The sequence below is a fragment of the Acanthopagrus latus genome, chromosome 4 (assembly GCF_904848185.1).
Source record: "Acanthopagrus latus isolate v.2019 chromosome 4, fAcaLat1.1, whole genome shotgun sequence".
In the NCBI taxonomy this organism is placed as follows: Eukaryota; Metazoa; Chordata; class Actinopteri; order Spariformes; family Sparidae; genus Acanthopagrus; species Acanthopagrus latus.
In genome coordinates this window covers 8741324-8755100 of record NC_051042.1, presented here as the reverse complement: position 1 = coordinate 8755100, position 13777 = coordinate 8741324, and the positions used below count along the sequence as shown (strand labels likewise).

The window sequence follows — 13777 nt, the reverse complement described above, 5'->3', positions numbered from 1 at the left end:
TTACTCCTTTCCCCCAGTCCCCAGTGGGATCTCTTACCACTGTACCACGGTACTCTCCCTTCCAATGGCTCGTAGTAAGATCTCAGTTTTATTTGACCTGATATCATCTTCGAATATGTCCCCCCTTGAGAGGGTCAAGGGTGGTTGGGAAAGGGAACTTGGCTTTGAATTGACTGATGGGTGGTGGAGAGAGGTGCTGATCAGGGTTAATTCTACATCTTCTTGTGCTCGTCTAGATTTGAAAGGGATAGTTTTTGGGAGCATATGATCACAGAGCCATGCTATACAAGACAAATACATGTTTGTTTGATCCATTGTATGATTATTTATTTTTCTATTTGCATTATACCATACTTTGTGAGAAAACTTGCTTGTCTATATTTGTTTGGTTAGCATAATACTGGACTAAACTTACAATTGCATCAAAACAAAGACAGTGTTTTACCTCAAGATGGAAAAGAGAATGCCAATTTGCTGGATGACTTTGAATGGCTAAAACATTCATGTTGGCACTGTACATTCTAGCTTTCATCCACCTGATAAACGAGTACCAATTATTTTTCTCATTATACATATTAATTAGTTCACTAGCATCGAAACCCCAGGGTTTCCAATATTCTGTTCAAACATTTCTCTTTTTTTCCTGATCACCTGCTCTGTGGCAAGTTTTAGTTCATGACTTTTTGTGTCATGTTGATTTTGTTCTTGCTTAGTTGTTTTATGTATAAAATGTGAGAACCTGTTCTAACCTGTTACAACACTGTGTGAAGCCACAAACAGCTACACACACACACACACACACACACACACACACACACACACACACACACACACACACACACACACACACACGCACACACACACACACACTACAAGTGTTACACACTACAAGCAGCAGTGCAGCGGCTTATCTAGCTCCCGATGTTAATATTGTTAAAGTTATTTTTAATGTTGTCACAGTAGGAAAAACCTTAACCTACAGCAAGGCTGAGCTTTTGGAGCAAAATACCAACCAGCCAGCTACATCAGCCAGCTATTAAGTGCATTGGAATGAAGGTACAGACTTTGCCGCTTCATGGGGGGAAGTGGAGGTGGTGTTCAAGGAAAGGGAAGAGGGGCAAGAGAGCCGGGGTGCTAGCTAAGAGTAAGGCTAGTGCCAGCAGACCTGCCATCCCATCACTCTTCCTATCCAATGTGCGTGCGCTGGACAACAAGATGGACTTATTGAGGCTGAGAGTGCGCCAAAAGGAAATGAAGGACTGTTGTGTAACTGTATTTACAGAGACCTGGCTCAGTAACATCATGCCAGAGTCTGCTTTCCAACTTGATGACCAGATTTTCTTCCGCTCGGATTGCTACCAGCTGTCAGGCAAAACAAAAGGAGGAGGACTCTGCATCTATGTGAACAGAAGTTGGTGTACAATCTGTTTGCTGGTCAGAAGGCATTGAACCAAGGCAGTGGAGTATTTGATTATCAAATGCCGGCCACACTATCTGCTACGCGAATTCACAGCCGTTGTCATAGCTGCAGTATACATTCCTCCAGACACTAATGTCAATGCTTCCCTGAACGAGCGACATGAAGCTATTAGCTTGCTCCAAAACAAACACCCAGAGGCTCTGTATGTGGCTGCAGGTGACTTCAACCACGTGAACTTGCAATTCACTCTCCTTACGTTTCATCAACATGTCACTGCTGCCACCAGAGGTGACAATACACTCGACAAAGTGTATACAAATAGACGGGGGTGTACAGAGCTGCCCCCCCAAGGCAATACAGTAAACTTAGAAGAATCTACAGAATCAGTCCTGCCCTACATTGCGAAATGTGTGGAGGATGTCACTACTACCAAAACCATCACCATCTCTCCTAACCAGAAGCCATGGCTTAATGCAGAAGTGCACCATCTTCTGAAAGTGAGGGATGCTGCATTTAGAGCAGGGGATGCAGAGACACTCAGAGCTGCTCGACAGAGTCTTAGAGTGGGAGTCAAGAGAGCAAAGTCCAACTCAAAAAATACAGGGTCAGGGGAATTAAGAGCATCATGGACTACAACAGGAAGAGTGCAGAATGTCCTTATGATCCATCACTATGTGATGCTCTCAACATCTTTTATGCTCATTTCAAGGCATCAAACACCAGCACCATCACTAGGTTCGAAATCTCATCTGACGACTCCCCTCTCAGTATAACATCAACTGAGGTAAGGAAGACCCTGCATAAAATAAACCCCTGTAAAGCTGCAGGCCCTGATGGAGTTCCAGGCAGGGTACTCAGGGACTGTGCAAACCAGCTCGCATCAGTCATGGCAGACATTTGTATCATCTCACTGTCACAGGCCACCATTCCAACATACCTCAAGACATCTACCATTGTCCCTGTGCCAAAGGCCTCCACAGTGCCTTGTCTCAATGACTATCATCTAATCACTCTAACCACAATCACTCTACACCCCTATTGTGATGAAATGTTCTGAGAGGCTGGTTATGGTGCACATTAAAAAGTCCATCGATATAACAATTGACTCCCCCCAGTATGCCTACAGGCCAGTCTGTAAGGATTAACAACACCATATCCTCCACCATCATCCTCAACACTGGCTCCCCCCAGGGCTGCGTCCTCAGCCCACTGCTCTACATCCTGCTCACTCATGACTGCAGAGCACACTGTGACAGTAACCTTATAGTGAAGTTCACAGACAATACAGCTGTGGTGGGGCTTATCACCAACAGAGACAAGTCAGCATACAGGCAGGAGGTGGATATTCTGGGACTGTGGTGCAGGGAGAACAACCTCACTCTCAACAACAACAAAACAAAAGAGATGATAGTGGACTTTGGGAAGAACAGCACTGCCACTCCCCCTCCTCTTCACATCAACGGCACAGCTGTGGAGGTGGTCCCCAGCATTAAGTACCATGAACATGTACATCAGCCGATGCACTGACATAGCTGCATCATGCGAGACTCCACCCACCCTGCACATCGACTGTTCTGCCCCCTCCCCTTGGACAGGAGGCTGCGCAGCATCCGGTTGAGAACCACCACAGTGAAAAACAGCTTCTTCCCGGATTCATCCGATTGAGAACCACCACAGTGAAAAACAGCTTCTTCCCGGATGCTGCCAGGCTGCTAAACAGCTCAACAATGCCTTGATTGCTGTGTGGTTAAATGTCCATTCTCTTTATGGCAGTTTGGAGTCTGTTGAAAACCAGGATTGGGCAACAGCCAGTATGGTGACCAAACCAACGACAAAGCCCACAGCCATAATTGTCCAACTATGTCCCCTCTCAGTACTCAGAAAGTTAGGTTGTTGTCCTTCCTTCAGCAGCATGGCTCGGAAAAGACTTACACTGGGATGCAGGATCCAGGTGACCCTCTCAGCTATCTGAACGGCAGGGGGCATTGTCAGCAGCACCTGGTATGTTCCAGTCCACCGCGGTTGATGCCAGTGCTTCCTCCTCAGGTCCTTTACCACACCCAGGGTTGGAAACAGGGTTAATCATCCTCAGAGGACGACCAGTGAGTATCTCATAAGGAAATGGTCCAGTTTTCTTATGGGGTGGCCTTTCATAAACATCAGTGCAATTAATTAAACCTCAAGCCATGACAAATCTGCCATTAATTTAGTCAGTTTTGTTTCTAGGGTCTGGTTGGCTCGTTCCACTGAACCTCAGCTAGCTGGACAATAGGCACAATGTGTTTTTAGGTTTATTTGAAGGCTTTTGGAGATGTTTTGAATAACATTATTTAAAGTGTGATCCATTATCACTTGTTAATTTTGAGGGGAGACTCTAACAGGGAATTATTTCCTTGCACAGTGATTTTGCTACTTACATGGAAAGCATTCAATCCATTTTGAAAACATGTCCACAATAACAAGACCATATTTATACACCCTACATGAAGTGAGCTCAACAAAGTCCATCATTAAATGCTCAAAAGGGACCTTCAGGTTTACGATGGGCATTGCTACACCTTTGCTCACATTGTAAGTTGCACAAATCACACAATTTTTATAAAAGTTTTCAGCAAAAGTTGAAAATCCTGGTGCATGCCACAATCTATTTACAATATCCAACATCCACCCTTTTGATACATGGTGAGGACCATGTGTCAACTTTGCCAGAAAGGAGAATATGGCTTGTGGCAGTACAGGGAGGCCGTTTATGCCGACCCAGAGGCCAGATGGGAGTTCCATACATGGTAATTTGAGCCATGGCATACAATGGTATTATTGTAAATCGACTTTTCTTCACTCAGTTGGTCCAAGAGATATATAGATCAAAAAGGTCACCAGGAGTCTTCAAAGCTGAGTGCAGTAGGACTTTATTTGCCGGCAAAAAAGAATGGGATCAGACACAGACAAAATCTGTGAAAAATCCAAACTGTCCCTAGGTTCGAAGCCCTGAACATCCTCTTTTAAACACAGAAAACTGGGAGTGTCCATTCCATCATGGCTTCAACCAATCCCTATTCTTCTTTATTTCTGCTGACACTGCTATTTCTCTATGGAATAATCCCATATTTCTTATGGAAAATCCCTGTACCTCTTGTGGAAAAACCCTGTATTACCTTCTGCGCTTGCGCGAAGATTGGCGCACGTGCAGAACTGCATGTCGACCAGTTACTCTTCGCATCCCTTTATATCTGATCACTCTTGGCACTGCATTTTTAAAGAACAATAAAAGTGTTGTATACTTGGTTCACACTTCACATCATCACACTACAGCAGCTTTAATCAGTACATGCCTATTTCAGTCAGCTGGTGCCCAGTAGTATGTTTCAGCAAGTCTCTCACACTTATTGTCCTTTGTTTCTTACTTTTATCATTATAACAGTTATTATCAGTTTCCACTGGCAACTATTTACTTAACCGTGGTTATTTTATACTGACCACTATCTACTTACTATGGTTATTTTACACTACAGTATACCAGTAAAGAAAAGACATATAATGCCCATACCAAAATTGCAACACATTTGTTTATTTTTCTTTTACCATTAATCTGGCCATTTGAGTCGCTATTATTTACTGCACATTGTATCTTTACATGAGAATATGTACTTGAATTTAAAACAAAATGATCTATAAAAAAGTCAGCAGACTTTTTAATTCTTTATTGTCAATATATATGTGTCATTTGCCCCAACTGATGAGGACATCTTCAAAAACAGAATAGCTGCATCTGGACATGACATCTATCCCTCTGCAAATGATCATAAATGTCAGTGATGGAAGAGCACAGTCATGGTGTTCAGTATGTGCCTGCATCTGGACAAAGGACGTCAGCCGTGCCTCACAGCCTGACAGGAGGAACTGCTAAATGAGGTATCTTCTGTGTTTTCCTTCTCTACTTGTTCTTGCTGAGTGTTCTTTGCTTCTCTGCATGCTCCACAATCTTCTCCTCCACATAAAGACCTTTGCGGCGGCGGACAGCATTCATGTATTTGAGAGCCTGGTTGGCGGAGTCAGCTTTCTCCCCGAAGTGCAGGTATTCTTCTTCAGTGGTGGGAACCCAGTATGGATCACTGCTGATCACCTGGCACACAGAGAAGAGGAAAGGGATAGAAATGTGTATGTATTGTTAAAAGACAACATTTAACATCTGAGCATGGTCCTTTTGGTTGAGTGTACCCAAGTTTAACCACGTGTGATCCACATACACTATATTACCAAAAGTATTCGCTCACCCATTCAAATGATCAGAATCAGGTGTTCTAATCACTTGGCCTGGCCCCAGGTGTATAAATTCAAGCACTCAGGCATGCAGACTGTGAAACAAGACATTTGTGAAAGAATGGGCCGCTCTCAGGAGCTCAGTGAATTCCAGCGTGGAACTGTCATAGGATGCCACTTGTGCAACAAATCCAGTCGTGAAATTTCCTCGCTCCTAAATATTCCACAGTCAACTGTCAGCTCTATTATAACAAAATGGAAGCGTTTGGGAACAACAGCAACTCAGCCACGAAGTGGTAGGCCACGTAAAGTGACGGAGAGGGGTCAGCGGATGCTGAAGCGCATAGTGCAAAGAGGTCGCCGACTTTCTGCACAGTCAATTGCTAGAGAGCTACAAACTTCATGTGACCTTCAGATTAGCCCAAGTACAGTACGCAGAGAGCTTCATGGAATGGGTTTCCATGGCCGAGCAGCTGCAGCCAAGCCACACATCACCAAGTGCAATGCAAGGCGTCGGATGCAATGGTGTAAAGCACGCCGTCACTGGCCTCTAGAGCAGTGGAGACGCGTTCTCTGGAGTGATGAATCACGCTTTTCCATCTGGCAATCTGATGGACGAGTCTGGGTTTGGAGGTTGCCAGGAGAACGGTACATTTCAGATTGCATTGTGCCAACTGTGAAATTTGGTGGAGGAGGAATTATGGTATGGGGTTGTTTTTCAGGAGCTGGGCTTGGCCCCTTAGTTCCAGTGAAAGGAACATTGAATGCTTCAGGATACCAAAACATTTTGGACAATTCCATGCTCCCAACCTTGTGGGAACAGTTTGGAGCGGGCCCCTTCCTCTTCCAACATGACTGTGCACCAGTGCACAAAGCAAGGTCCATAAAGACGTGGATGACAGAGTCTGGTGTGGATGAACTTGACTGGCCTGCACAGAGTCCTGACCTGAACCCGATAGAACACCTTTGGGATGAATTAGAGCGGAGACTGAGAGCCAGGCCTTCTCGACCAACATCAGTGTGTGACCTCACCAATGCGCTTTTGGAAGAATGGTCAAAAATTCCTATAAACACTCTCCTCAACCTTGTGGACAGTCTTCCCAGAAGAGTTGAAGCTGTAATAGCTGCAAAAGGTGGACCGACATCATATTGAATTCTATGAGTTAGGAATGGGATGGCACTTCAGTTCATAGAATGAGTAAAGGCAGGTGAGCGAATACTTTTGGTAATATAGTGTATTTATTCTCCCTTCTAGGGCTATAATGCAGAGCTACTGTCTTTATCTGTTAATATATACTCTATATCTGTTTCTTTCCAAAAACATCTGTACATCTGTACCAAAAATGGACCTGGCTGACCAGAAGTTGTAAGACATTGTCTAGGCTTGCTCATAATCTGCATTATTTCATTTCATATGTTTTATTGCCATTTATACATTTATCTGAAAGTATAGCTGTCAACATAATTATAATAGTCAAAATATCACATTCATTTCAAATAATTAATTGTAGGAAGCTGCTCTGCAGTCTGGTGGTATGGCAGCAGTTACCTCCGTATCTTTTGAAGCAGAGTGAATGGACTATGGCTAGGGTGGGTATTGTCTTTTAGTGTTATTGTCACTGATCATTGATCCCTAAAAAATATAAAAAATATAAAATATAAAATATTTTATGTAGCGGTAACACCACTCCGGTAACACCACTCAGCTATCTTTGGGAGGGCATTGGCAACATTTGTACCATGTTTTGTCTTAATCCAACCCGTGGATGTCTAGATATAAAATGCTTCAATTTAAAGTGCACCACCTGGTGGTCATCACCCAAACTGTTGCACAGAGCCTTAGGGGCTAATGGGAAAGAAGTAACCTGAGTTTCATGCCATTCGGACACACCACTGTGGAGATATGCAACACTTCCTGTTTTGACCAAAATCTTGTTACGAGGGTCCACACAAATCGGTGAAATTGCCTGGGGGGAGTTCGAAAAAGGAGGTTTGCAATGAGTCATGAATTTGCAAAAAAAAAAAAAGATTTTTGAATGTGTGACAAAGTATATGGGAGTTATGAGCCAAAACGTACTTTCCTTGATTTTAGCGCCACCTAGTGGCGGAAATCCAAGACAACAATAGATTATACAATTTTTCACCAGGTGTCATTTATATTCCAAGTTTGGTGAGCTTGGGGTATGTTCAGGCAGTGAAAAATGCAATCATTTTGGCTTAAGAAAAAAAAAACCTGAAAAACAAAAAAGACCTTGCAGGTTCCCTCCTCGGGCCCTAATAAATAATCACTAGAAAAACAACAGAGACCTTGCAAGTTCCCTGCTTGGGCCCCAATTAGAAAAACAATAGGTACCTTGCAGGTCTTGCCTTAATTACAGTGTAGTGTAGGTGGTAAATTTCCTATGGACGTGCATTTCAAGTATATATCCTGTGTCTGGTCTACCAACCACTCAAATCACTTCAAAACACTTTCATCCATCATGTTCACCCATTTACACACTGATTGCAGAGAGGGCCCTGCAAGATGCCACCTGCTTGTCAGGAGCAAAACTACAGCACTTACTGACTAAAGTGCCTCACATTATTTCAGTGCTCAGCCATTTACCCACAAATTGATGGAAAAGCCACTTGGGTTCATATTTAGCCGAAAGTTACTTTGACATACAGCTGGAGCGTTGGATTGACCACCAAGGTTCTTGATTGGTGGAATATTTTCCATGCTGATTTATTGCTCAGACTCTACAAATAAGCTGGACTACGAAAGTCACACAACATTTCTATACACACACAGACACACAGTAGGGTGTCAGACAGATGCTTTGGCTGATCAATACAAGACTTATTCACATAATTCTCAGTCTGCAGCAGAACAAAAGCTCCATTCTGATGTTAATCTAATGTAAACATCCCAACAGGAGCCACTAGCTCTCCAGTTACACAACAATACAGCACTCAAAATCAGCTTTCTCTGATGCTGTGCTCATTCATATGTTAATCCAATATCGTGGCCATATCAAATCGCTGTCAGTAGAACGTTGACATCAGCACTAAGCAGCAGGCGAGTCCTGAAGCTGAGAGGGCTTGTGGACCATGGGGGATTAAGGACAAACTCTTTGCACATAAATAGAATCAGATGGACAGCTTTTAACAAGGCAAAGACAATGGCTGCAAGACAATGTGAAGGGCTGGGTTGGGGAGTCAGGGTGGGGGGAGGTTGTGAGGTGCTGCAATGTGGTTAAAATTATGAAGAAGAAGAAGGTCATGGTACACATGCAAAGCCTGTGCTCAACAGACTCTAAGCAGCTACATGTTTTACAGTGTTTGTTTTCAGTTTTAGACGATGAATTCATATGATGTTTGATAAGAGTGATCTCTCATGATTATGATATACTGAGATTTAATGTGAAATAATGAGAAAACTCCCTGATGAGTTTACAAACAGAGCCCGTAACAAAGTTTCTGTCACTGTGTTCCAAATGCTCTCGTACTTGTTCACACTAAAAAGTGCAGGCGGCATTTTAAGACTTATATTCTCTGGACGATGTTCTCAAAAGCTCCATCTTTAGGTGAGATGAGATGAGAAAACAGAGTGAAAAAGATTATTTTGTAGTTCAGTATGGATGTCCATACTAATATTCATTTGATTAGCATATCGCCAATAAGAAAAACAGTACCTGCATCCAAGCTGTTCCTTAATAGGTTTTTTTTATTTTGAAATAAAGTATATACTTTCATATGGCTCTTTCTTAATCTGCATATGCTATTGCAACATTGGCCTACCACCTTCTTTACTTTGGCAGGTGAATCTATGATGTTGCACTGTGACAGCAGACCCTCGAATACAGCCAGCTGAAGTGTGTAAAATGACGTGGACCCGTTGCTTGTCTATTTCACACTCGTTCAGCATCTCTCTGTTTTACATGCTTTGCAAAATGAACCTCAAAACTAATGTGCACACTGGCACATTGTAAGTCAAAAGTGGAATACATGTAATGTAATGCCGAGATGGTAGGGCATACCAGGGATTCAAAACCTCCAGATGATGAAGAAAACCCTGATCCTCTACCACGGAGATGAGCTGGTTATCCAGAGTGATGAATTCAATATCTTTGCTGTAACATTTTATTGTACCAAATGAGTAGTATTAAATGCAGCTCTTTTGTCACCCCTTCACGAAATAGCCATATTGCAGATGTTACATGTCGCCATTGGACTGCTTTCGCTTTCTAATTTAAGTTATTTCCACACTGCAGGCATTTTCTCCACAAGTATGAAAGAGAAACGTTACATGCTTGTCTGAGTTCTGCCACAAATTTTGCTCTGACCTAAGAAAAAAAAATCGGCCTTGGGTCCACGTTCAAAAAGAGGAAAAATGCCCATATCGGCCCCGATCCCTATCCTGCAGATCGGACACCTAATTAGCATATTTACCCAACTTCTCAATGTTAGAGAGAGACGGTGAGGTTGCCATATTTTTGCTGACCACTATTTATCTTTGATCTTAGATTTTGGGTATTTTTCTTTCTTTTTTTTTTTTTTTAGGGGGGGGGGCTTTATGTGGATTTTTATTGATGGTACAGGCACATATATGACAGAAAACAGGATGAGAGAGAAGGGGAGAGACTTGCAGCAAAGGGCGCCCAGGCCGGGACTCGAATGTGGGGCCGCTGCAGCAAAGCGACAAAGCCTCTGCATATGGATCGCCCGCTCTACCAACAGAGGTAAGCGGCGGCCAGAGTTTGTGTATTTCATCATGAGCTGATCGTTGTTTTTCGTTAATAAAAAGTTGAACTTATTCTGGAATATCAGTTACTTGTTTTAGGAAGCGTGTCAGACAATCAGGCCCAACCTCAGTCTCTCAGACTCCTTTGTTCATTCAAGTCACTACACATTGTGAATTTTTCTAATTTCATTCTGCTACTATTCAGTATACATTCGGCTATAAAAACCGTTCAACTATCAACATGTTTTCACAGCTTTTTAAACTTTCAGCCTTCTGCTTTTTACCTTTCTTAGTCAAATATTCAGCTTTTTCAAAAAAGAAAAAAGTGAATAGGAAAATCTTCAAATCCTCTTCAAAAACTCTTTCAACCTCTTCTTGTCCCTCATACTTTGTATAATCTTTTACAGAGTTTTAGCGAATGGCATCATCGCTAGACTGGAGAGCATCTAGAAAAACTGAAGAAAAAACTTTACTTAAGCTTGATTTGGATCCAACATCTTTAGACATAGACAACATATACACATGTAATGCAAATGTAGGGAATCTTGTTAGCTTTCAGCTGATGGTCTCATTTCATATGTAAGACTTTAGGATGTAGGAGATGTGAACTTTTGGCTGTAGCAGCCATAGAGCGACAAGCACTCCAGCAACTCCCCCATAAGCTGCAATGTTAATTTTTAGCCTTTCTGGAGGAGAGCAGACAGTACCTGTTGTGTCTCTCACTCTTGCGCCCTCATTTTCCACTCTACAGAAATAAAAAAGACACCACAGAGTTCAGCAATGTCTTCTGTTACTCAATATATAAACATTTTGGTGATAACATTATACTCTTTTCAAAACTCGCAGAAGTTTGGGAGGCGTTTTCCCTTCATTTTTATGGGGACATTTTAAACTTAGGTTCTGCTACTGTTCCAGCATATGTCCATCTAGAGAAACTGTTTAGCTATCAAAATGTACACCTGTCTACTTACTTTTCAGCTTTTTCAAATATTCAGCTTTATGTTCAGTTAGAGCAGTGGTTCTCAAACATTTTCTGACACGCCCTCCTTTGGAGGAAGAAGAATCCCCATTCATTCTTTGAGATTTCTAGTACTACTATTTGCATTGAAAGCATGTTCCAGACAATAACAAAAGAGTACAGATCAGTTACATTTGTGCTGGAAACTGTGAAAAAACAAGTTGTTTGGCTCAGGTCTCTGTACTCAGAACTATACTAGTGGCTGCAATAAGCCTGTTTTTCCCTGCAAATTCTCTCAAAACGGGGCTGCAGGCTAGTTACTCACTGACTTCATGCTCGATGTTAAGTTTTTTTTATATTCTCTCTTTATTTAGAAAGGCAAACTCCCATCACATATATCAATTACAGCCATAGTCATTCAAAGACATAAGAGAGGATGGATGTAGACAACTTAAGTGATTTATCCTAACTGCTCGTCTGGGGTTTCCTTTTACGGACCACAAATTTCCCAGATACGAATGATTGAAACTAACAAAAACAAAACAGAACTGTGGAGCGCACCACTTCTGACACGCAAAACATGCTGTTAGAAAAAAAAGGGGGGGGGGGGGGGGGTGGAGTGTCAGGTTCACCCAAAGCACAAGTGAATTCAAATGAAATCAGATCTTATTGGTTTTACATACTCAGTCCATTTGGCCCAGATCTTATAAAATTTTTCTTTTTCAAAAAAAAAAAGATATCTTCTCCATAACATAAATTTCATAGACAACTTCGATCCATTCATCAATGGTGAGAGGTTCTACTTACCCATGTTTCACACACTGTATTGCCCAAACACATGGTTTCACATTTTAATGGAATGTTTACATTAAATACATTTTTAATGTTTGTGGATCTCTTCCCAGTAAGGTCTTATTGCCTGGCAGTCCAAAAAAATATGGAAATGGTTGGCTACATTAGATCCGCAAAGTCTCCAACAAGCATCTCCGCTGCCTTGATAGCATTTCTGGATGGGTGTGATAAAATATCTTGTATATTTTTCCAGCAGAATTCCAGCAGAATTCCTGCCATGTGTTTGACCCAGTTGAGAACCATTGTAGCTAGTATATTTTCTCCCAGCTCTCTTGTGTGATCATCACCCCTGCTTCCTTTTCCCATTTCTTCTTTATGTATTCTGTATTCCCTTGTTTGGATAATTGTATGGCATTATATAATTTAGAGAAAATTGTGTTGCTCGATCTGGGCTGAGTTAATGATGAACCCTGACTCACCTCTTCCTACCACCTCTTTAAGATTTTTGTTAAAATAATGCCTCACTTGTAGGTACCTAAAAAAAATCATTTCTTCCCAGACCATGGTCCCTCTGTGCTTCAAAACTCTGAAATGCCCATTTGTGGACAAATGAATAATGGGTAGATAAGCCTTTCATGATCCAAACCTGCCGTCAGTTCTATACGGTATAAAGTCTGAATCTTTGGCACACCACCTCATAATTTTAGATATGCCCTTTAATCTGCAAATTTTAATTATTTCCTGCCATGATTTCAGAAAACTGCCTGTTATAGAGTGTTCTGGGATCTCATGTTCTCTTCGTAATTTGTTGTCACTTAGTAAAGCTGTTATTGGGATTCCCTTTATCATCATACCTTCTATTTCTTTCTATGCTGCAGTATATGTTGATGAACACAAGCAGACTAAGGGTCTCAGCTGGGCTGCATGGTAGTATTCCTGTAAGCAGGGGAGACCCATTCTGCCCTTTTCGTAATTGCAATGTTTTAAATTTAATTCTGGCCCTTTTCCCTTGCCACAAATACCTCGCTATTAACCTGTCCCATTGTAAGAACTGCTTAGATGGTATTTTGACTGGCAAACATTGAAAGAAATACAGCATCCGTGGAAGAATATTCATCCTGATCGACTCCATCCGGGAGCTCAAACCTAAAAAGGGAATGACATTCCACCTGTGTAAATCAGACTCTTTCAATCAAATCTTTGAATTTAATGGTCCATAATTGATATCATACAGTTTTGAGAGGTCCCTAGGTAGTTAAACACCCAAATACTTAATAGATTCAGCATGCCAATTCCACTTGTACCTACTCTTAATTAAAGATTTGGGTCATAATTAAATGTTTGCACTTGAGTTTTGTTAATATTAATTTTATAAGTAGACATTAAACCAAATTCATCCAGCAATTTCATCAGTTTGGGGAGTGTCTGTGTAGGCTATGTTATGCTCATAAATAAGTCATCAGCAAATAGGGACAGTTTTTGCTCCCCAGATGTCATTGTTACCCCCTTTATCTCCGAGCTCTGCCTAATCAAATGACTCATGGGTTCTATAAACAAGGCGAAGAGGAGCAGCAACACACAACACCCTTGTCTCATTCCTCTTTCCAGAGTGAATGAATTAGTT

General features: G+C 41.8%; 1 protein-coding gene across 2 annotated transcripts in view; it reads right to left on the bottom strand.

Annotated features, from left to right (window-relative positions):
• Positions 1–4311: 4311 nt before the first annotated feature.
• The window catches only part of efl1 (elongation factor like GTPase 1), a 114767-nt gene continuing 105301 nt past the window's right edge, over positions 4312–13777 (bottom strand). For both annotated transcript variants that reach the window (XM_037095730.1, XM_037095731.1), the window contains exon 23: positions 4312–5543. In XM_037095730.1, coding sequence (XP_036951625.1) covers positions 5355–5543 — 189 coding nt within the window. In that variant the 3' untranslated portion in view covers positions 4312–5354. The remainder of the gene's footprint in view (positions 5544–13777) is intronic.